Source organism: Pleurodeles waltl, chromosome 6, assembly GCF_031143425.1.
Source record: "Pleurodeles waltl isolate 20211129_DDA chromosome 6, aPleWal1.hap1.20221129, whole genome shotgun sequence".
NCBI classification, from domain to species: domain Eukaryota; kingdom Metazoa; phylum Chordata; class Amphibia; order Caudata; family Salamandridae; genus Pleurodeles; species Pleurodeles waltl.
The window spans coordinates 231,734,022-231,758,088 of NC_090445.1; the positions used below are offsets into that span (position 1 = coordinate 231,734,022).

Consider the following 24,067-nt stretch of genomic DNA (forward strand, 5'->3'; position numbering starts at 1 on the left):
AGCTTCCTCGTACTTGGTCTGAAGGTGTGTGGCCAACAACTCTGCATACTCCTTGTAGAACTGGACAAATGAGACTGCTAGATATGCTCAGAATGACACGGGTATCCTTCTCCACACCAAATGAGACGTCTAGGTACTGTCGATGCACATCCAGCCACAGCAGTGGTAACAATGTATTCTCGAATGGCCTCCTAAGCCGCTGTTAGGGAGGAATGGTAGAGATCCGTTTAGTACTGTGCTAGTGGAGTAGCAGTGCTCGCCATCAGTTACAGAAGGTACCACACAACACTCGGAGAAAAGACACAACAGTTTTCCTGGCTCTAACACCTTCTCCATACCTTGGAGCTGCAGCTTCTTTCAGCATATAGCAAGTCTCTTTCAGCATCCTCCCTGTAATCAGAGAGCTTAGTACGTTTTTGCAACAACAGTTGCAAGTTATTTATAGCACAGTAGCAATCTTCCATGTGCTGTAGTTGTGCTCTAAGAGGGCGCAGCACCCCCATATGTTTGAACATGCAGATTCCCCGGAAAGTCCCTTTAAAGGATTCCCACAGGAAATCTGGAGATTGTACAGAGTGTATATTATGCGTGAAGTAATCCACAATGTCGTGTCTTACCTCAGTGTGGACAACCTGGTCTCCAACAGCGTTTAGAGGAAGTCTCCTTAAGAAGGCATGGTTCAAGGCCACAGCCATGCATAGCCTCAGCACTATTAGGTGTGGTCAGACAGAATGCATGGCAGATGTTGGGCGCCATGAGGCAGAGCTGCAGCATCTTGTGATATTAGCCATTAGTCTGTTCTCGTCCAGGAACTGCGGTAGGCTGTGATGCAGGTGCCCTGTAGGCCTTCAGGGTGTTAAACATGCCAAATATTGATCAGGTCATTAATGGAAATTCTAGTTTGTAGCTGGGCAGCTGCACATGGATGAGAACGCTGCCCCACTCAGGATATGTCCTTGTCGGACAAAGTATCACATTAAAATCCCCACCCTAGATTATCATCGAGCAGTCTAGTCCAAGCACCCGATGCCATTGAGACGGGAAGAAATCTGTACTATCCACGTTTGGGCTGTGCACACAGACGCATGCTAAGGTGATCGCCTTGTCTTCCAATATACAATGCAAAATTAGGTAGCTGCTCTGAGTTCCACAACTCCGCAAGTGTGGGCCACCGCAGCCCTTTCAGAAGTAATACTGCCACCCACCTGGCATAAGCCAAATACCTAGCTACATGTGCTTCCACTATCAAACCTGCCCAAGATCTATTACAGGACTGCTCAGCAAGGTGCAGGAATAAGGCAAATAGCTGCATAACCTTGCCTAAAGCCCCCCACTCTCATATTCCACGACATCAAGGCAATGTTAGCCACAGATACTGCGTAGTGCCCAGTGTCCGCAGGCAGGGTCTCCTATCCATCGGCTCGCATTAAAGGTCCATGAGGGAGCAATTGCAGCAATCGGGGACACCGCACCTTAAGTGTATCTGGAGAACTGAACAAGGACAATACTAACAACTACATCCCATCGCCACTCACTTCACAACAACTTCTTTGAAGAGATGCACAACAAAATAAAAATGAAAGCCCTAAAAGGGTAATGTATATAACCCACAGGATCTATCCCTAGGGGCATCTTAGGAGCCAGGCAGGTGTGGCAAGGCACCTGCAACGAGGCACAGGCCACCTCATACCAAGGGTCGCCTTCAGCCCCAGCAAATCCAAAAGTACAGTTCAATGGAGTTGATCAGCAGGATTGGGATGACGATCCGTAGTTCCGGACGCGGGCCAAGTCAGACAGTCCCGGGCGGGGAGCTACAGGCGGCAAGTCCCACATTAGAGGGGTGTCTAGGATATGTGTTGCATGTACCAAGGGGATGAACAGAGTATCAGAGGTTAGTATAGCCAAGTCAACTCGGTCATAGTCGCTAAGCCCATTTCCAGGGTCATAGGCTGGTGATTCATCACTGCCGGTGGCTTTTTCACCTGCTTTCAGCCAACTTTCAGAGCCATTTTAGGATAGGTGAACATGTGGGTCTTCCCATGTGCAGTTACTTTCAGCTTGACTGGATAGAAGAGTACATAAGTCAGACCAGCCTTCAAGAGCAGCCTCTTGGCTTCATGTACTATTGATGCGCAGTTTGTACTGCCAGCGTAAGTTCAGGGAAGACAGATCCTAATTCTCTGATAATAGAGCTCCTCAGACTTCCTCTGTAGCTGCAGGATTGTAACCCTATCCCTGTACTCCAGGAGGCAGCAATCATCAAACGTGTCTGGGTCTCCAGTGGGGGTCTAGGGCCTAATAAGAGGTGAGCATGTGCCTCTGAGAAGTGGACAGTCAGTTGCTCATTAAATAGGGGCTTAAGCATTTCCTCAACAGAGTTCAGGTTTCCCCATGGCAGTAGAGACAGGCAAGCTCAGGATGTTTGATGACTTCAAGGACCTTTTCCATTTGAAACAGTGGTTCATTACGTGTTGTGCCAGCGTCCTCTATACCGGACACTCGCTGCTTCAGCTGACCCAGGCGACTGTCATGCTTTTCCAGCTGATCATTCATGTGATCCAGTCGGTTAGTGAGTTTATATGCACAAGCTCCGTCATACATTAATCAGCAGTTTTCATTCTGGTGCCTGGGTCATTTTGGGGGGGGGGGGGGGGGGGGGGGAGGGGAAGATAATACCCATGGCACCATGCAGAGAAGCATCCCCCACTTCAAAGTCCAACTGCCTGGAGGGTATCTTTTTCTCAAAGGTTATCTTGGGCTGGCTGCGATTATGCTCCCACACCTCCAAATGGGCAAGGTGCGCCAGGCAGATGGATCCAAAATTCAGTGCTATTATATGGGTGTACCACGAGGGAGCCCCAGGCACATACTAATTAGAGCATGTGGTTTCTGGGCAAGGGAGAGCACAGCAAGCACTGGGCAGTAGAGTCCCACAAGGAGACCACACATCAGGGCCAAAGAATCCCCCTTCTGTCACCAGGTTGCAGAGGCACTGGTCCGTCCACACTCTGGAGCTCAGGGGTCTTTACCAAACCAAGGCCCTCAGGTATAAGCCCTCCAAATAGTACGGCAACGGCATGTTTGAGGAAGGGGGTAGATCTACACACCTAGAACTGGGGCAGTGCCCAGAACAGTCCCCCACCCAAACTCATGAGCCCAGTGCCCATCCTGCAGTGCGGATCTTGAGCGCCCCACATCTGTCAATCAGTAGAGCTGATATAGTGTACTTTTACTATAATAACAGGAGCGCTAGCACAGGAAGAATTTCATGGACATTTTATAGGCATGAAGACAGTGGACACTTTCACTATCAGTCACTAGATAGATGTTGGAGCACACTGTGTCACACAATGATAGTTAATACTGGAGTGTGGAAAAAAAGTTCTAAATCAAAAGTACAAATTCTATATCTATTTAGCAGATCCATTTCTCTCTCCCTAGCCTTCAAGTCGATTAATGGAACAAGAACATCCCAAACCAGAAGCACATACAGCACACAGCCTATTAAGAGTAATAACCTGCAAAGGAAGAAATAGCACAGGACAAGACTGCACACTTATATGATCTGACTCAGACGCTACGTAGTCTAACTTAACCAATTACATGTGGCCTCACCAAGGTGCAACGCCTCTTGATATCGCTTTGTGTCGAAGTATAAAGATACAAGCCGTGCCTGAAAGAGAAAGACAAAATAGACTGAGCATAGAGGTTCTCAGCCCAACTCTAAGAAAATCCCACAACCAATGCAGTAGACTAAAGTAAAATTATTTTGAGAGCATTATATACAATAAGATAATTCCAACTGTACAAAACTATGTCCACGTCAGTTTTATGTCTACTGTAAGACTAACTGAAACAGCATTTTTAAACCTAACTAGCGAGATTCAAATAAGCTAGTAACAAAAGTAAAGCCATAATGAGGGTTTGAAGGATACAGGGACCTTCATGCACAGGCAGAAAGTGAGAAGATTCAGGGCTGGGAGGCGGAGAATAAGGAAAGATAAGTGTAGATCTCGAAATTATGAGAACACAGAATGTATTAAGGCTCGCTATGCTATTACCATCTCTTCTAGAAACAAAAATATCCCTTCTGATGTGAAATGAAGAAATGGATGATAGATCTTACCTCTAATGCCTGGCGGAGAAAGGTTCGCTTCTCTGATTTGGCCCACTCAATGCACTCTAAACATAGCTCAACCTTCAAAAAAATCAAGAGAATGCACCAGTCAGAAAAGCATAGGTCACGGAGTATGGTTGTAATTGTTACGATCGACAAACGACCACCTTAACAGTAACATGGCTCAGATGCCAACACACTGCTCAAAACTGTCCAATGACCGACTCGTGCTCTTATTTTTAAACCTTGTTTTTCAACATAAATGTAAACTTTTGAGTAATGCTACTTCAACATTTATATATCGGTTTGCAGTACATAGCAGGAATTGCCTTCGAAGAACATTCATTCTTGTTTCTAACAGACATCAAATATTCTCTAAAGTCAGATCACTCAAACATTTACAGGCAGCCTACGCACATGCCTCACTTCTCCACTACCTGTGGATCTAAGTATGCAGCACAACAAGTTGACATTTACTGGGTAAATGGTACAGCAATGAGGCAGCTGCTTAGCCAGTTCTCTTATTTACAGTTATTGGAATGTGGTGGTGAACGGCAAACATGTTCACTGTACAATTCACATAGAACTGGAAAGGGGCACACACAATGCCAAACATGGTTATGTCCATGAGCCAAATAATAATCACTGTTATGACCCACTGCTACTACACCTGAAATACTCCATGAACTGCAGGATGCAGAAAAGGCGATTTGTATTCAAGGAGTTCATCTGTGCACTCTGTGGGATAGGTGAGGTCATTCAGGGACTCCAAAAATTACTTTTCTGTGGTTTCAGTTTCTAAAAGCCCCCTATAAAAAGGCAGCATCCAGTGAGAAGAAGCTTAGTTATCACCACTACGAGATGATTTAAGCTGGCATAACTATTTTGTGGTTTGCATATTTACAGACTGATCTTTCTTTTCCTGACTTTATAGCATTTTCTACATGGCAATAGGTGAACCACGAGTAACTCCAAATAATATAATGCTAAACAAGCACCTGTCTACCATTCTAATCTCTTAGCTAAAAGTGGGCCACAAAAGCAACAAGATCAACAGTGAAGTCAAAGTGGGGCTGTAGTTGTGAATGAAAATTGCAAAAAAAAAATACTGAAATTCAAAGTTATTGTTAGGAAACCATTTCATGCCTGTATTCATAAAAATGCAGGCATGAAAAACAACACTCATGACCTCAACCCATGATGTGAGAGATGCAATTACAATTGTAGGAAAATAATCTTGAAAATGATATTACATCATACTGCCCTTAGCACTACGAAACTGATTACTGTGAATGTAGTACTGGTTTAAGTATGTATTGGTCTTTAATTTTGTGCTTTTTCATGTTGATACCTAAGCAAACATTATTATGTAGTATTTGGTGTGCGAGTTATGGTTTTGCATGTCTGTTGTGAGAATTACGGTTTTGGTGTCAACCATAACCTGTGAATTTAATTGTTTTGTCAAATTGACTTCCTAATTGGGGCTCCACTTTTGTATTTAAGTGAATTTCAAAGGTTTTTTTGATCATATACCACAAGCACCCAAACTGCCAATGGAAGCCAAACTATCAAGTGCACAACCTTCAGAAATGTGCAGCAAGAGTTGACAGAAGCAGGGGTTGCCTGTGGCCAAGCCGTGCATCCAATCCTGAAACCACCCAAAGAACACAACCTTAGGCAGTAAGGTGTAAGGGTTGCAGCAGCCCAGGCCCATAAATTCTGTCACTGCAGCATTTACCCAACCATCAGAAACAAGCCCAACATAAGAGCACTGTCTTTATCGAGGTACCAAGAGAGTGGAGACGTAAAGACTGAAGTTCACATTGCAGTAGCATTCAATGCTGAAGGAAGGAATGGTTCTGGAGTAATGAGTTACTGGGTAAGCAGTGGCTGGAGGTTTCCATACCTTGTTCCACTTCTCTTGCACTGCTCCTTCTTGACTAGCTATGTCTTCTCACATCCTGACTGCAACAACCACCTATTCATCAGGTCTTCATTCAGAATATGACACTCCTAAAAACTAGAGATAGGCCCCCTACCCCCCTCCCTCCCCCAAACAGCAAACATTAAGAATTAAGTTTCAAAAGGCACCGGGAAAAACAATAACAGGGAAATATGGTATTCACTTTCTCATTTAGCTTCCCAGGTGCTCCCAGACACTCAAGTAATGCCCCGTGAGTTTCTAGAGGCATTTAAAGGAACGTACATATAGGTACTCAGACATTTACTTAGAAACATGCATTGTCACCGTCACTAAAGGTTTTTTTTCCATATTCACTGGATATCCTCCACCTTTCTAGCCTGAGCTCTGCTTTCAGTTTTATTTACCATTGTTGCTTGTCAAGGTTAGAAATTTTACAGAAATAAGGGAGTGGTGCACCACATACACAATCATATCTTAAAAGTCCCAAATCACATTTTTGCAGATCAACTCTTTTTTTTGTCTCTTCTCAAAATCATCACACACATATGGCATCAAAAACAGCCATCGCGATTTCTCCCTTTACAGGGACTTCTTCAGTGATGAAATGCAACAGATAAAATTTCCATATAAATACACATAACCAACCATAAATATATAAAACCAATACCAAATACATAAATACATACCAACAATGAAAATTCACCATAAAAACAGTAAGAGACTGTTCGTATGTAATGTTTAAAATTACTATATATCAAGACAAATAAAATGTTGACACCACCTATAAAACTATAAAAGAATACACCCAAAAATATTTTTTAAAAAAGACTGCCCTGCACCACCCCATTAACGTACATAAATAAGGAACAATATGGGAAAAATTCCTGAGGGCTTCCTAAAGGGAGATTTACCTGAATTTACTCTTGATCCATTCAAAGGAACCATGGAAATCTTAAACACTTGGTTCCAATTATAACGTAAGATATCTAGCAAATATCAACCCTATGATCTATAATTCATTAATAATTCTATTAAAAACAAATTGGCAAGGTAAACGGAAAGTTAACAACCCATCCAGTCATTCCTACAAGCATATTATCAGTAGGAAGAGGGAAAAAGAAATGATAGGAAAAGGAGGGAGAGAGGGGAAGGAGAGGGAGGCAGGAGGGAAGAAAGAGCAATTATTAAATAAATTGACAATGTTAATGAGGTAACATTTAGTTACTAATTCTAAAATATATGATTTTCCCAATCTAAAGATTGGTAATAGTCATCAAGTAAGCATACACCCCTATGCTGTAGCTTGTTCATACATGCGGAAGGAATTATATTCTTCAAACACATCTATGTCTCCTACATATTATTGGGCAACCTGGGTTGTCTTCTCTGCTTGATTCCCCCGGAGGAGGAATGCGAGGATATGTAGGAGACATGTGTTTTGAAGACAAGAATTCCTCTGGTATGTAGTAACAGGGTACAACATAGGGGTGTACCAAATGTTTACATGACGACTTAACAGTTGTTAGATTGGAAAAATCAAATATTTTAGAATTATTAACTATATGCTACCTTTCTAATTGCTCTGTCTTTATTGTGCACTCTCCCCCTTGTTTCTCTCTCTCCCCCCCCTTCCTTTTCTTCCGTTTCTTCTTCCCTCTTCCTACTAATATGCTTGTAGGACTGGTTAGAGGGATTGTTAACTCCCTGTTGACCTAGCCAATTTGTATTTAATATAATTAATAATGAATTATAGAACATAGGATTGATTTTCGTTAGACATCTTATGTTTGAAACTCTTGGTTTAAATTATGAATTTTATGGTTCCTTTGAATGGATCAAAAGTAAGTTCAGATAAATCTCTATTTAGGAAGCCATAGGAAAGTTTGTGCATACTTTTCCTTATTTATGTACATGTTAATGGGGTGGTGTATAGCATTCTCCTTTTTTACTTAATTTTCTGGTGTATTCTTTTACACTTTATAGGCGGTGTCAAAATGTTTGTCTTAATATATAGTACTTTTTTCTTAGTATATGAACACAGTTCTCTTACCGTTTTTATGGTGAATTTTCATTGTTGTACGTGCTGTATGTATTTATGGTGGGTTATGTGTATATTTATATGGAAATTTTATCTGTTGCATTTCAGCCCTGGAGAAGTCCCTGCAAAGGGACAAAATGTATTGACTGTTTGATGCCAATATGTGTAATGATTTTAAGTAGAGAAAATAAAAAGAATATTTGATCAACAAATATGTGATTTGGGACTTATAAGCTATGATTCTTTATGTGCTGCACCACTCCCTTATTTCTCTAATTGTTGAAGCCCCTTTTTTAGGTAACACCTTGGCATCGGGTTTTTGCAGTGAATACACACAAATAAAATATCATAGGAGGTTTGTTTTGTTTTTTAAGAATTCAGAAACACTGGTTAGGTGTGGTCTTTTTAGGCCCACTGCCTTTTTTTCCATAGCGTAAAGGGTAGAATTTTTGTTGTAGCTCTAATTATGACTGTACTGACTGTCAATTACAGTCACATCTTTACCAGACAGCATGCAATTTTAATTCCTGCTGTAGCCAGTGTATTTGCATCTTTGGAGTTTAAAGTATGTAGCGCCCCTCCTTGAGTTCCTTTTAGATGAACCTACCCCCACCAAGACTTGGTGGTTATAGCAGGGTCTGTCAGAGTGGCAGTCATTCTGCAATCAAGAATGGACTTGTCTGCTATTCACAGTCCACAGCTGGTGGAGATGAACTGGTTTATCGCTCAATCAACAATATTCTGCTCAGTTTCCCACACTATTTATTCTTCTTTCCTATTCTATCAATCTTTTTCTCTACTTTGCTGGTCTCTAACATCATTGAGTACATGCTTCCCTTTCTTATTCCTGCTCATTCATACCTGCATAGCAATGCTAATAGCTCAGTGCCAAAGTGAGTTACAACTATTGTAGCTATTCCTATTGTCTTTGTTCAGAATATTTTATTTAAACACGCACTGGCAAAGTCAGTGGGTCTCCCGTTGTGTGCCACCTTTGCCAATGCTTGTGAATTTTTTTTGTAAAACTGTAAGAGGGGACTACTTTATGTAGGTGCCCACAGTGTAGGAGCAGAATGCCTTAAGTAACTATAACTCAAGCCCCCGTCATGCACAGTGTTTTCAATGATGCAATTCAGATGTTGCAGCGATTTTATCGGTGATGTCATAGAACAGGTCTTAAGTGATATGTGAGGTAATTATCAGTGCAGACAGGGCTTAGTGACTTGAGATATGGACGGGATCTAATTACTTGAGATTAATATAGCTGGTGAATGTAAGTTTTTGTTTCAAATGTTAAGTTTTAATTGTGATTTTCACCCAACTATAATGTCCCTTTAACCTATGTTTTTTTCAGTGATTTTCTAAGGTTCTTTTCATGTAATGTAAGATTTCAATTCCTAACTATAACGTCACTGTACCGTTCGCTTTTTTCAGTGAATTTCTATCTTTAACATCAAGTCAGATGCCTATCAACATGGACCCTCCCACAGATGCAACCCCCCTACCCCAAAGAGTGCACAGCTAACTATGCCATGTGACAATATAAAGGCTGTCATTTTAGATAATGCTAAAGGGTCGGAGAACCAAAATTAGAGGGATCAGCACACCTCAACATATATTAGGCAGACCTATTATCTTTGACAATAATTCATCAATAATTATAATTGAATGTATATTTCATGACTTCACACACTGCAATGTTTAATAGTGATTGGCAAACTATTAAAACAAAATTTTTTGTTTTTTTAAATTAACATTTCAGTTTTTTTTTTTTTTTTTTTTAAGCAGGCCACAAAATGTATCCATAACCCCAACCACAAGGGGTCCCCTGCATTCCAGCTGAACAGCATAAAGCTCAGACTGCATTGAAAAAAAAAATGGAAAGTTCTTCAAAGAGGTGGGGGGAGGTAGTTTCAAGGATTCAATGACAAGTGATTTACTGTTTTTACATTGAGCGCGTAAGCTCTCTGACGTGTTGTCATCTATCTGTGGGCTTTTATCCACGCCCATCACGATCACTCATTAATGGTCCTGCCTTTCAAACATCCTTTATAATCATTGGTAAATGCTTTATGTTTGTCCCTGACCATCGACCCTGGTACATGGATAACTGCATGACTGCAAGCAAACTTTTTTTTCCTTTTGTGTTTCTCCTTCACACTCACGCTTGTGGCGGCCTTGGCGCTTTGAATTGCCTTGCATATGTCAATTGTTTTACTTTTCATTTTCAATTTATGTAGCAAGAAAAGTCCAGTTAGGAATTTACAACGCTAATGTCTAACTCAAGTAAATGCGAGACCCATTGCATTGTAAATGCTTTTTTTATGTTGCTGGAGAGTAGCTGTGCTCCCTGCAGTCCCTCACAACATTAAAAAAACATGCTTGACGCTGCTCCTTCTAGGGGAATCACCAGGAACAAACAATAATAAAACTTAAAAGCCTCTGCAGAGAATTACAGTGCACTCCTTTCCTTTAGCAGTGACTAATAAAGGAGCAGCTCGTGCGCATTTAACTTTTTGCTGGCGCCCCGGTATACTGAGGACTCCCACTTTTTGTGCATTTTTTGGGGTTCTGGGGGAGCCCCATTGCCCTTGTGGCTCCAGGCGGCTGCCCAGCCAGCAGCCCATGTGGATGGGGTCCCTAAGACAATACTGCAATCAGGCCCGGGGGGGTTGGGTCCCCAGGGCCACAGGATGGCTAGGGGGCATTTCCACACCCCTCCTCAATTAAAATGGGCCCCATGGGATGGCTCAAGGATGAGGAAACATACCCTCTCCCCCCTAAAATGGGAATCGGTCCCTGGGCCAACAAGAAAAAAAAATGGCTAGAGGGCCCCCCCCCCCCCTCCCATTAAAAATAAAGCACCCACGAGGGATGAAATATATATATATATATATATATATATATATATATATATATATAATGTCACTTACCCAGTGTACATCTGTTCGTGGCATGGGACGCTGCAGATTCACATGCTGTGCATTATCCTGCCATCTAGTGTTGGGCTCGGAGTGTTACAAGTTGTTTTTCTTCGAAGAAGTCTTTTAGTCACGAGATCGAGGGACTCCTCCCCTTTCGGCTCCATTGCGCATGGGCGTCGACTCCATCTTAGATTGTTTTCTCCACAGAGGGTGAGGTAGGAGTTGTGTATATAGTAATAGTGCCCATGCAATGGAGTAAGTATGTATGTACATAATGTGTCTAAAAGTGATATATATTTACAAATTTACAAATGTACAAGTTTTATCAATATATAATATATATAATTTTATCAACTTATAACGGCTATAGGCTCCCAGGGAGGCGGGAGGGCGCATGTGAATCTGCAGCGTCCCATGTCACGAACAGATGTACACTGGGTAAGTGACATTCTCCGTTCGATGGCATGTGTAGCTGCAGATACACATGCTGTGCATAGACTAGTAAGCAGTTATCTCCCCAAAAGCGGTGGTTTAGCCTGTAGGAGTTGAAGTTGTTTGAAATAATGTACATAATACTGCCTGTCCTACTGTGGCTTGTTGTGTTGTTAACACATCTACACAGTAATGTTTTGTGAATGTATGAGGCGTAGACCATGTGGCTGCCTTACAGATTTCTGCCATAGGTATATTTCCTAGAAATGCCATTGTGGCGCCTTTCTTTCTAGTGGAGTGTGCCTTCGGTGTAATAGGCAGGTCTCTTTTAGCTTTAACATAGCAGGTTTGAATACATTTTACTATCCATCTGGCAATGCCTTGTTTGGATATTGGATTTCCTGTATGAGGTTTTTGAAAGGCTACAAACAATTGTTTTGTTCTATCAATGTAATACATTAGTGCCCTTTTGATGTCTAATGTATGTAATGCTCTTTCGGCTACTGAGTCCGGTTGTGGAAAAAAGACTGGGAGTTCCACAGTTTGATTTAGGTGGAACGGTGATATAACTTTTAGTAGAAATTTGTGATTTGTGCGTAGAACCACTTTATGTTTGTGTATTTGTATAAAGGGTTCTTGTATAGTAAATGCTTGTATTTCACTTACTCTTCTAAGAGACGTGATAGCTATTAGGAAGGCTACTTTCCAGGTTAAGTATTGCATTTCACAAGAATGCATGGGTTCAAATGGTGGACCCATGAGTCGAGTTAATACAATATTGAGGTTCCATGAGGGAACTGGTGGTGCTCTTGGAGGTATGATTCTCTTTAGACCCTCCATAATTGCTTTTATGACCGGGATTCTAAAGAGTGATGTTGAATGTGTAATTTGCAGATATGCAGATATTGCTGTAAGATGTATTTTAATGGACGAAAAAGCTAGCTTTGATTTTTGTAAGTGTAATAAATAGCTTACAATGTTTTTTGTGGACGCATGTAATGGCTGAATTTGATTATTATGGAAGTAAAATAAACCTTTTCCATTTATTTGCGTAACAATGTTGTGTAGTAGGTTTCCTAGCTTGTTTAATAACCTCCACACATTCTTGTGTAAGGTCTAAATGTCCAAATTCTAAGACTTCAGGAGCCAGATTGCTAGATTGGCGATGCTGGATTCGGGTGTCTGATTTGTTGTTTGTGTTGAGTTAACAGATCTGGCCTGTTTGGTAGTTTGATATGAGGTACTACTGACAGATCTGGTTGGCGAGCCCAAGTTGGTGCTACTAGAATTAGTTTGAGTTTGTTTTGACTCAATTTGTTTACTAGATACGGAAGAAGTGGGAGAGGGGGGAAAAGCGTAAGCAAATATCCCTGACCAACTCATCCATAACGCATTGCCCTTGGAGTGAGGGTGTGGGTACCTGGATGCGAAGTTTTGGCATTTTGCGTTTTCTTTTGTTGCGAATAGGTCTATTTGCGGTGTTCCCCAGTTTTGAAAGTAGGTTTGCAGTATCTGGGGATGAAGTTCCCATTCGTGTATCTGTTGGTGATCTCGACTGAGTGTCAGCCAACTGGTTTTGAATTCCATGGATGTATTGTGCTATTAGGTGAATGTGATTGTGAGTCGCCCAATGCCAAATCTTCTGTGCTAAGAGACACAGCTGTGATGAGTGTGTCCCTCCCTGTTTGTTTAGGTAATACATTGTTGTCATGTTGTCTGTTTTGACAAGAATGTGTTTGTGGGCTATTAACGGTTGAAATGCTTTTAATGCTAGAAACACTGCTAGTAGTTCTAGTTGATTTATATGAAGTTGTCTTTGTTGAGTGTACCATTGTCCCTGGATGCTGTGTTGGTTGAGGTGTGCTCCCCACCCTACCATGGAAGCATCTGTTGTGATCACGTATTGAGGCACTGGGTCCTGGAAAGGCCGCCCTTGGTTTAAATTTATAGGATTCCATCATTGAAGCGAGGAGTGTGTTTGGCGGTCTATCAACACTAGATCTTGAGGTTGACCCTGTGCTTGTGTCCATTGTGTCGCTAGACACTGTTGTAAGGGCCGCATGTGTAACCTTGCGTTTGGGACAATGGCTATGCATGAAGACATCATGCCTAGAAGTTTCATCACAAACCTTACTTGATACTGTTGATTTGGGTGCATGCTTTGTACTACGTTTTGGAATGCTTGTACCCTTTGTGGACTTGGAATGGCAATCCCTTTTTCTGTGTTGATTGTTGCTCCTAAGTATTGTTGTATTTGACACAGTGGTAAGTGTGATTTTAGGTAGTTTATTGAGAACCCTAGTTTGTGAAGGGTTTCTATGACGTATTTTGTGTGTTGAAGACACTGTTTCTGAGTGCTGGTTTTTATTAACCAATCGTCTAGGTACGGGAATACGTGTAGGAGCTGTCTTCTGATATGTGCAGCTACTACTGCAAGGCATTTTGTAAATACCCTTGGTGCTGTTGTTATCCCGAATGGTAACACTTTGAATTGGTAGTGTACTCCTTGGATTACAAACTTTAAGTATTTTCTGTGGGAAGGATGTATGGGTATATGGAAGTAAGCATCCTTGAGGTCTAATGTTGACATGTAGTCTTGTTGTTTGAGCAAGGGAATCACGTCTTGAAGTGTCACCATGTGAAAGTGATCTGATTTGATGTAAAGGTTTAGTGTTCTGAGATCTAAGATGGGCCTCAGTGTTATGTCCTTTTTTGGTATTAGAAAATACAGGGAATAAACACCTGTTCCTTTCTGATGGTTGGGCACTAGTTCTATTGCCTCTTTTTGTAATAACGCTTGGACTTCTAGTTGTAATAGATCCAAGTGCTGTTTGGACATGTTGTGTGCTTTTGGAGGCACATTTGGTGGTAATTGTAGGAATTCTATGCAATAACCATGTTGGATAATGGCTAGGACCCATTCGGTAGTTTATGTCTTACCAATTTTTGTAATAATTTGTGAGTCTCTCCCCCCCCACTGGTGTTATGTGTTGGGGATTTGTGACATTGGAGTCACTGTTTAGTTTGTGGGGTTTTTGGCCTTTGGAATTTCCCTCTTGTTTTAGGTAACTGTCCACCCCTATATTGACCCCGAAAACCTCCTCTTTGGTATTGGCCCTGGTATGTGGGTCTGGCCTGTGAGGTTGAAGGTTCTATGCTTTGGGCTCGAAACCCCCCTCTAAAGTGTGGCTTCCTATAGCTGCCTCTGCTCTGTGGGGAGTAAAGCGCGCCCATGGCTTTGGCTGTGTCCGTGTCTTTCTTTAGCTTTTCTATAGCTGTATCCACCTCCGGCCCAAACAACTGTTGTTTATTAAAAGGCACGCTTTTGAAACTCTTTGGGAAGATGTTCAATGAAATGCTGCATTTCGTCCCAATGAGCCCTGTCATATCTTGCCAATAAAGCTTGGGAATTGGCAATACGTCATTGATTGGCTGCTTGTGTTGCAACCCTTTTTCCTGCAGCATCAAACTTTCTACTTTCTTTGTCGGGTGGTGGTGTATCCCCAGAAGTCTGAGTTTGCCCTTTTCCGGGCTGCCCCTACTACCACCGAGTCAGGTGTTAGTTGTTGCGTGATGTAGACAGGGTCCGTAGGGGGAGGTTTGTATTTCTTCTCCACCCTAGGTGTGATGGCTCTGCCTTTGACGGGGTCTTGAAACACCTGTTTCGCGTGTTTTAACATACCTGATAACATAGGCAGACTCTGGTATTGGCTATGTGTTGATGACAGGGTATTGAATAAAAAGTCATCCTCTATAGGTTCTGCATGCAGTGCTACATTGTGAATAGTAGCTGCTCTGGACACCACCTGCATGTAAGCAGTACTGTCTTCTGGTGGTGATGGTCTTGGCGGGTAGCAATCCAGACTATTGTCAGATACTGGTGCATCATATAGATCCCATGCATCTGGGTCATCCTGGCTCATCCCTGTATGCGTTGGTGATTGCATCATTGGGGGTGTTGCAATTGGTGACAGTTGTGGTGAGTGCTGTGGTGATGGCTGTGGTGGAGTTTTTTTTTAGCCACTTTTGCCTTTGGCTGTTTTTCTGTCTCTTGGAAAGCGAGTTTCCGTTTTTAATTGGGGGAAGAGTTCTTATTTTCCCTGTGTCCTTCTGAATATGGAACCTTCTTTGTGTATAGTCAGGCTCTCCCATCTCTAATTCTTGTCCAAATGTATGGCCTTGTAGTTGTGATGAAAGGCTTTGTTCTTCTGAATATGAGCTCTGTTTTGGCTCCGAGGCTGGGTGTTTCGGCACCGGAACCTTTTCCGCAGTCTTTTTGGGCTCCGAAGCCACCTTTTTCGGTTTCGGGGTGCCGATATCTCGGTGCCGAGTTTGGTCGGAGCCAGTATCTCGGTGCCGAGTATACTCTGTGCTGGTATCTCGACCAGAGTCGGATGTCTTCGACACGTGTGTGCCCTTTTTCAGTGCCGATGGTTGGTCACCGTGCTTACGGGTTAAGCCACGGCCTGCCGGCGGTGGCGTCCCCTGGGCTTTCATTATCTTTGTGTGAGTTTTGGCCGGGGCAGTTTTACTCCCGGTTTGTAGCCTCGCTGGCTGCTCACTTTCGGCCTCGTCCGAGTCCGAATCAGGAATGGAGAAAGTCTCCTCTTCTTCGACGTCGTGGTGTCCTGCTGGCGTCAACGCCATTTGAAGCCTTCGAGCTCTCCGGTCCCGTAGCGTCTTCTTCGACCGAAATGCCCGACAGGCCTCGCAAGTATCCTCCTCATGTTCGGGGGACAAACACAAATTACAGACCAAATGCTGGTCTGTATAAGGATACTTATTGTGGCATTCGGGGCAGAAGTGGAATGGGGTCCGTTCCATGAGCTTTGAAGACGCGGTTGGGCCGACCAGGCCTCGCCGGGGAGTGGAAGCCCCGAAGGGCTACCGGAGCTCTTCTTTTCTTCGGTGTTGATCCGCTATTACTAACCAGATACCGAACGCAAACAATACCGTCGAATTTTCTGAGATTTAACTAACTTTCCGAACCGAAACACGGAGCGAAGAGGAACACGTCCGAACCAGATGGCGGAAAGAAAACAATCTAAGATGGAGTCGACGCCCATGCGCAATGGAGCCGAAAGGGGAGGAGTCCCTCGATCTCGTGACTCAAAAAGACTTCTTCGAAGAAAAACAACTTGTAACACTCCGAGCCCAACACTAGATGGCAGGATAATGCACAGCATGTGTATCTGCAGCTACACATGCCATCGAACATATATATATATACACACACACACACACACATTTGATATATAATATATATATACATTTCATAATATATGTTTGTGTGTGTATTTTTTTTTTTTTTTTTAAACAGGCTGAGGCCAAGAATCTTGTAAAGCTGCCGCAAGATTATTATTATTTTTTTAAAGGTTGCAGCCAACGATTCAGTGCGTTCTCTGCGAATACATATTTTTTTTTGTTTTTAGCTCAATGGTCCACTGTGAAACTTAATTCTTAGAAAACTGAGTAGAATCACACCAAATCATAAAAAGCACGCTTTCATGGTGAAAATCTTGTTTCTGCAAAATTTTGTATAACTCTATTTGGACTTTAGCACTGTTCCAAAATCACTATGGCAATTGCATGGGGAAAGCGAGTTTCCGTTTTTAATTGGGGGAAGAGTTCTTATTTTCCCTGTGTCCTTCTGAATGTGGAGCCTTCTTTGTGTATAGTCAGGCTATCCCATCTCGAATTCTTGTCCAAATGTATGGCCTTGTAGTTGTGAGGAAAGGCCTTGTTCTTCTGAATATGAGCTCTGTTTTGGCTCCGAGGCTGGGTGTTTCGGCACCAGAACCTTTTCCGCAGTCTTTTTCGGCTCCGAAGCCACCTTTTTCGGTTTCGGGGTGCCGATATCTCGGTGCCGAGTTTGGTCGGAGCCAGTATCTCGGTGCCGAGTATACTCTGTGCCGATATCTAATATAATATAATATATATATATATATATATACATTTCATAATATATGTGTGTGTGTGTATTTTGTTTTTTTTTAAACAGGCTGAGGCCAAGAATCTTGTAAAGCTGCCGCAAGATTATTATTATTTTTTTAAAGGTTGCAGCCAACGATTTATAGTGCGTTCTCTGCGAAATCAGGAGGTTTACATTTTTTTTTTTGTTTGTTTTTAGCTCAATGGTCCACTGTGAACCTTAATTCTTCGAAAACTGAGTAGAATCGCACCAAATCATAAAAAGCACGCTTTCATGGTGAAAATCTTGTTTCTGCAAAATTTTGTATAACTCTATTTGGACTTTAGCACTGTTCCAAAATCACTATGGCAATTGCATGGGGAAAATGTGCTTTGAGATTTTCCTTTTTTACTGCAGTAAGGAAAACTTGGCTTAAACCAAAACGCAGGTAGAATGTCTGTTTGATTGAGGGCACAGAGAAACAATCGCCAACATTGGAAGGACCACTCACTCTTATGCGTCTTTGTACTACCTTAACTATTTAGAGAAAATAAAAAGACCTTTTCCATCACCACCAATCATTCATTCACTCCCGAGTGAATTTCGGGGGGTTAAAAGTCAGATTCTGTCAATCAATCAATCATGTATTTTTAGAGTGCACTACTCACCCATAGGGTCTCCAAGGCGCTGAGGGGTGAGTCCTCAGAGATCAGTTGAAGGGCCAGGTCTTGAGGTCCTTCCTGAACTGAGGTAGCGATGTCGACTGAGGTGAAGAGGGAAGGTGTTCCAACCTTTTACTGCAAGGTACGAGAAAGATCTTCCTCCATCCAAGGACGTCTATATGCAGGGTACGTTGGCAAGCATCCGGAGGGCTCTGTAGGTGTGTATGAGGAGTTTGAAGTCAATCCTTTTCTCAACGGTGAGCCAGTGGAGGTTTCTTTAGGTGTCCTGTGATGTGTTCTCTACAGGGGATGCCTGAGATGAGTCTGACAACAGCGTTTTGAATTTGTTGCATCTTGTTCAGGTTCTTAGAGGGCGCTGCCGTAGTCCAGTCTGCTCATGATTAGGGCAAGTGTCATGCTTTTCTGGTAGTTGGTTGGTATCCATCTGAAGATCTTCTGTAGGAGTCTGAGGATGTGGAAGCAGGTGGAGGCGACAGATTTGACCTGTCTGGTCATGATGAGCATTGATTTAAGGATGATGCTGAGGTTTTGTGCATGGTCTGTAGGGGTGGGTGGCTTCCAGAGTGTTGAGGGTCACCAGGAGTCGTCCCAGGCTGATAAGGAGGGTCCCAGTATGAGGATCTCAGTTTTGTCTGAGTTCAGCTTAAGGCAGCTCTCCCTCATCCAGGTGGCGACTGCTTCGATCCCGTCCCTGAAATTCTGCTTGGCTGTTGAGGGGTTCTCAGTCAGGAAGATCATCAGCTGGGTGTCATCAGCGTAGGAGACGATACTCACACCGTAGTTCCTGACAATGCGGGCGAGTGGGATCATGTAGATGCTGAACAGTGTGGGGCTCAACAATGATCTTTGGGGTATTCCACAGCTGATGTCAGTGGGTTCTGACAGGTGTGGCAAGAGCCTGACTGAGTTCTGCGTGTCAGGAGGGAGTTTATCAATTGAAGGGCCTTGCTGCATATGCCTGCTGCGTGGAGTCTGGCGGATAGTGTGTGGTGGGACACTGTATCAAAGGCGGCTGAAAGATCAGGTAGTATGAGGGCTCCTGTTTGTTCATGGTTGAGGAGCAGAGGTCATCAGCAGGGCGGGTTTGGTACAGTGGTTGGTTCTGAATCCCGATTGGGAGACGTCCTGGATGTTGTTATCATCGATGTGTTGGCGTAACAGAGTGCTGATTGGTTTCTTGATAACCTTAGCTGGGAAGGGCAGAAGCGAGAAGGGGCAATAGTTCTCGAGGTCTGTTGGGTCGGCTGTGGGTTTTTTCCAGGAGTGGGCGGATCTCGCCATGCTTCCACTCCACGGGGTAGGTTGCAGACACTAGGGAGCAGTTGGTGGTCTTGTAGAGTGGAGGCGCAATTGAGGCACTGGGCTTGTGGAAGATGTAGTGTGGGCAGGGGTCGGTCGGGACTCCAGAGTGGATGCTGTTTATGATGGCGTGGGTCTCACCTGTAGTGAGGGGGTCCAGGAGTCGTAGGGGTTCGGTGCATCCTGCAGTGTCTTAGGGTCCAAAACTGTTGTACATGTCTTTGATCTTCCGAGGGAAGATGGCCAGTCTGTCACAGAGATTGGAGATTAAAGGATGTTGGTGGTCTTGGCTTGTGGTTTGGTGTATTCTTTGAAGACATTGAAGAGTCCTTTAGTGTTGTGTGTGGTGGAGTTGATGCGGTCCTGCAGGGCTGATTTCCTGGTGGACCAGATGAGGCTGTGGTGGGATCTAGTGGCAGAGTTGAAGGTTGCAAGATCTTCAGGTTTTGTTGCTTCTCCACTTCTTCTCCGTCCTCCTGCAAGAACACTGATTCCTGGAGTGCAGGGGTGAACCAACTGGCTTTCTTGGATAAGTGTTTCCCTGTGGTCTTCCGGAGAGGGGCTAGGGTCCATTTTGTGGACTGGAAAATGAAGTGCTGCAGGGAGCAGAAAAAACCGAACAGGGCTTTCTTTCTATTTAACCCAGCATATGGAGGAGACCAAGGTTTCATTAAAAAAAATCTACCCTCAAGCCTAAAGCCTGCCAAAGCCCTCACCAACCACCCAACCAGGGAAGGCTGATCACTTTCTTCACGTCACAGACCACTAGCTGTGCCTACTTCATGCCCTTAAACCTCCACAAAAAGACATCTTCAAATGAAAAATGGACCAGAACACACTGCATATTTAGTAAAGCAGAGGAATTCAAAGGTGCAGGTCTGCAAAAGCCTCAATCACAGTACAGGCCAAGCCAGCTTCCGACTGCACCTTTTTTTCTGCCAAAGGTATGGGGCTGTTTGCACAGAAGTTCTTTGAACCCATGAACATGGGCAGCTTGCTCAAACTGTGGCTTTTGGTTTTTATAGAGAGATTTATTATCTTCTCCCCAAATCTTTCAAATATACTGCAATGCCACATGGGATGTGATTTAAGGAATGAGACACTACATACAGGTCTAGCATGTAGACATCTACAGTGCCAGAGTGGGCTTGTCACACCTTTAATGCTTGCAAAAAAATATAAAATCTTCAAAGACTGACCTGAAAGAGAGTTATATAGTAAACCTGTGGCAGGACATCATCTGTGCTTGCGTTCTAAATAGACTCCATTTTTTGCTTTGAGCCAAAAGGGAGAGCTGTAGATCCAAACACACAAACAAGGTCAGCCCACTGGTGTCAGTGCAGGCTAACACCTAAGACCACACCAAGATACTACTAAAACATAACCTTTGCTCAAGTTATTGGCTCATCTTCGTCCCATCCAGTATCATGTGGACTATTCCTTCCTTAAACCCTGCACCAGGTACCACTAATGCAAATGCCTAACCCTTTGGTATCCCATTTATATACCTGCTCTGGGCACAGTAAAGTCAAAGGGACTAGTCAACACTGTTGTTTATGTGGGCTCAACAGCACAAACCTAATACACACTAGTAAATTTGGAGAATGGTACTGAGTAAGAGCACCTGACGACAGTGCAGATTAATCTATTAAAAATATGAATGGGCTCAAGGTTGATAGATGGAGGACGCATCTGATAGCTCTCACCTTCAAGTACACCCTAGTGTCAATAAGTGAAAGCAGTGCTCTATCAGTTTTGTAATCAACTTCCTGAACCCCCAATAATTCACCTACAACCAGTCTCCATATGGCATAGATGCTCTTTGTACAACAAAAAAAAAACAACAGTTCTAATGCCACAAATGTGTCTTATGAGGAACAGGTCTGCTTGTGGTTCAACCAGAAGTTCTGAAGCCATCGTAAAATAAGATCTGCAACCCATGTCTCTACAAGCAACAGTGACTGCCTGAAGTAAACAAAATCATAGGTCACTATTGTTAAAGAACTCCATTAAGAACTCTAGCCTCTTCAGCACGGACAGCCTCCTTTGATACCAATACATTTACCTCAAGCATCTACAATATAACCACTAACCATAGCCTTGGCCATAATTTAGTCATTGATGCATAATCTCTGCCACTGAGCCCCCGGTTTGTGCCGGCAAAACAGCCATGTGTCCACTTAGGCCTCCTAAAGGTAATCAGGGCAACGAAATGAAAAAGGACAAAAACTTCCTCAATACAGATGAAACTATTTATTTACCTTTGTATGGTTGCATTGGTTAGTCTGGACCTGTAGGAAGCTGGCTCTGTATATAGTATATCAAAATGAGATATAGTGTGCAGAGAGTCCAGGTGTTCCCCAAGAGGCTTGACAGAGGCAATAATAGATAATACTAATGCTCTATTTGTGGTAGTGTGGTCGAGCAGTTAGGCTTATCAGAGGGTAGTATTAAGCATTTGTTGTACACACACAGAAGCAATAAGTGAGAACACACACTCAATGACTTAACTCAAGGCCAATAGGTTTTTATATAGAACAAATATTCTTTTGTTTATTTTTTAGAACCACTAAATTCAAATTGCAGGTAAGTACATAAAATGTAAGGTACTTTGCATATGTATAGTTAGAACTTTGACACAAAACAGTAATGTACAGTTATTTCATAAATTGGTAATAAGCTATTTTAAAAGTGGACACCGCAAAATTCAACAGTTACTGGGGGAGGTAAGTACAGTTTGGTTAATACGGTAAGTAAAGCACTTACAAGTCCAGTCCCCGGAGCATAGGTAGCCACCCGTTGGGGGTTCAATTCAACCCTAAAAACCCAGCACCAGCCACACAGGGCCGGTCAGGTGCACAGGGTTAAGAGGAGCCCAAATAACATGGGCGCCTATGGAGACAAGGGGTGCTCTGGTTCCGGTCTGCCGGCAGGTAAGTACCCGCGTCCTCAGGGAGCAGACCATGAGGGTTTAGTAGAGCACTAGGGGGGGTCCCAAGTAGGCACACAAAACACCCTCAGCGGCACAGGGGCGGGCGGGTTCAGTGGGCAAACAGGGAGTCTGGTTTGTAATAGGTTTCAACAGAGGGACCCGGGGATCACTCAGACGTTGCAGGCAGGGCACAAGGGGGGTTCTCGGGCCAGCCACCGAATTGGCAAGGGTGAGGGCTGCCTGCTGATCACTGCTGCACCGGTGGTCGGTTTCTCACGGGCCTGGAGGCTGCAGGTGCAGTGCTTCTCCAGGCGTCTGATATCTTCATCCCGGGCAGTCGCATTCAGGGGGGTCCTCGGGATTCCCTCTGCAGGTGTTGTCGGGGGGTGCAGAGAGGTTAGCCCAGGGTGGATGCGTCGTCAGAGTCGCCTGGGGATCCTCTCTGGTTTGGGTCATTGGTTTCTCTGGACACGGGCCAGGGGCGTCGGGTGCAGAGTGGTGGGAACTCAAGCTTCTGGAGTGCGGTGAGAGTCTCTTTAAAGATGGTTTTAACTTTCTTTTGTTGGACAGGTCTGCTGTCCACGGGAGTTCTTGATCCTTTGTAGTTGCAGGGCAGTGCTCTGAGTCAGCAGAGGTCGCTGGGCACGCAGGGTGCATTGCTGGTGCAGGTTCTCTGAAGTTGGAGACAGGCCAGTAGGGCTGGGGCCAAAGTAGTTGTCTTACTTCTTCTCTGCAGGGTTTTTCAACTAGGCAGCCCTTCTTTGAAGGTTGTCAGGAATCTGATTTCCTGGGTTCAGGGTCGCCCCCAAATACTAAATTTAGGGCTGGAGGGGAATAGCCAATGGCTACTGTCCCTGAGGGTGGCTACGCCCTCCTTGGGCCTCCTCCTTTTGGGGAGGGGGGGGGGGGGGCACATCCCTATTCCTATTGGGCTAAAACCTCCAAATCAAGATGGAGGATTTTCCAAGGAGGGGGTCACTTCAGCTCTGGTCACCTTAGGGGTAGAACTGGCTGAGGGAGTGGTGACTCCTTGTTTTTCTTGCCGCCAAAGGTGGGGGCTGAGTCCGGGGGGGGGGGGGGCAGGCATCTCCAGTAGCTGCAGTGCCCTGGGGTGCTGTAACACCAGGCTTGAGCCTTTGAGGCTCACCTCCAGGTGTTACAGTTCCTGCAGGGGGAGGTGGGAAGCACCTCCACCCATGACAGGCTTTGTTCCTGGTCACAGAGTGCACAAAGGCACTCACCCCATGTGGCCAGAAACTTGTCTGGAAGTGGCAGGCTGGCAGGGACTGGTCAGACTAGCACTGGCAGGTGGATGGCATGCAGGGGGGCATCTTTAAGATGCCCTCTGTGTGCATTTCTCAATAAATCCCACACTGGTATCAGTGTGGGTTTATTGTGCGGAGAAGTTTGATACCAAACTTCATAGTATTCAGTGTAGCCATTATGGAACTGTGGAGTTCATTTCTGACAAACTCCCAGATCATATACTCAATATAGCTACCCTGCACTTACAATGTCTAAGGGTTGGCTTAGACACTGTAGGGGCATAGTGCTCATGCAACTATGCCCTCACCTGTGGTATAGTGCACCCTGCCTTAAGGCTGTAAAGCCTGCTAGAGGGGTGACTGACCTATGACAGGCAGTGGTTTGTGAGCATGGCACTCTGAGTGGAGTGCCATGTCGACTTAGTCTCTTTCTCCCCACCAGCACACAAGCTGTGAGGCATTGTACATGTGCTGAGTGAGGGTCCCCAGGGTGGCATAATGCATGCTGCATCCCTTGAAGACCTTCCCTGGCCACAGGGCCC

The 24,067-nt window shown here is 44.0% G+C and overlaps 1 protein-coding gene across 1 annotated transcript in view; it reads right to left on the minus strand.

Annotated features, from left to right (window-relative positions):
• The window catches only part of PSMD11 (proteasome 26S subunit, non-ATPase 11), a 430,446-nt gene that overhangs the window by 353,670 nt on the left and 52,709 nt on the right, over positions 1-24,067 (minus strand). Inside the window, exons 4-5 of the mRNA XM_069237974.1 lie at positions 4,127-4,198; positions 3,616-3,673 (exon numbers count right to left, since the gene is read on the minus strand). Coding sequence (XP_069094075.1) covers positions 3,616-3,673; positions 4,127-4,198 — 130 coding nt within the window. The remainder of the gene's footprint in view (positions 1-3,615; positions 3,674-4,126; positions 4,199-24,067) is intronic.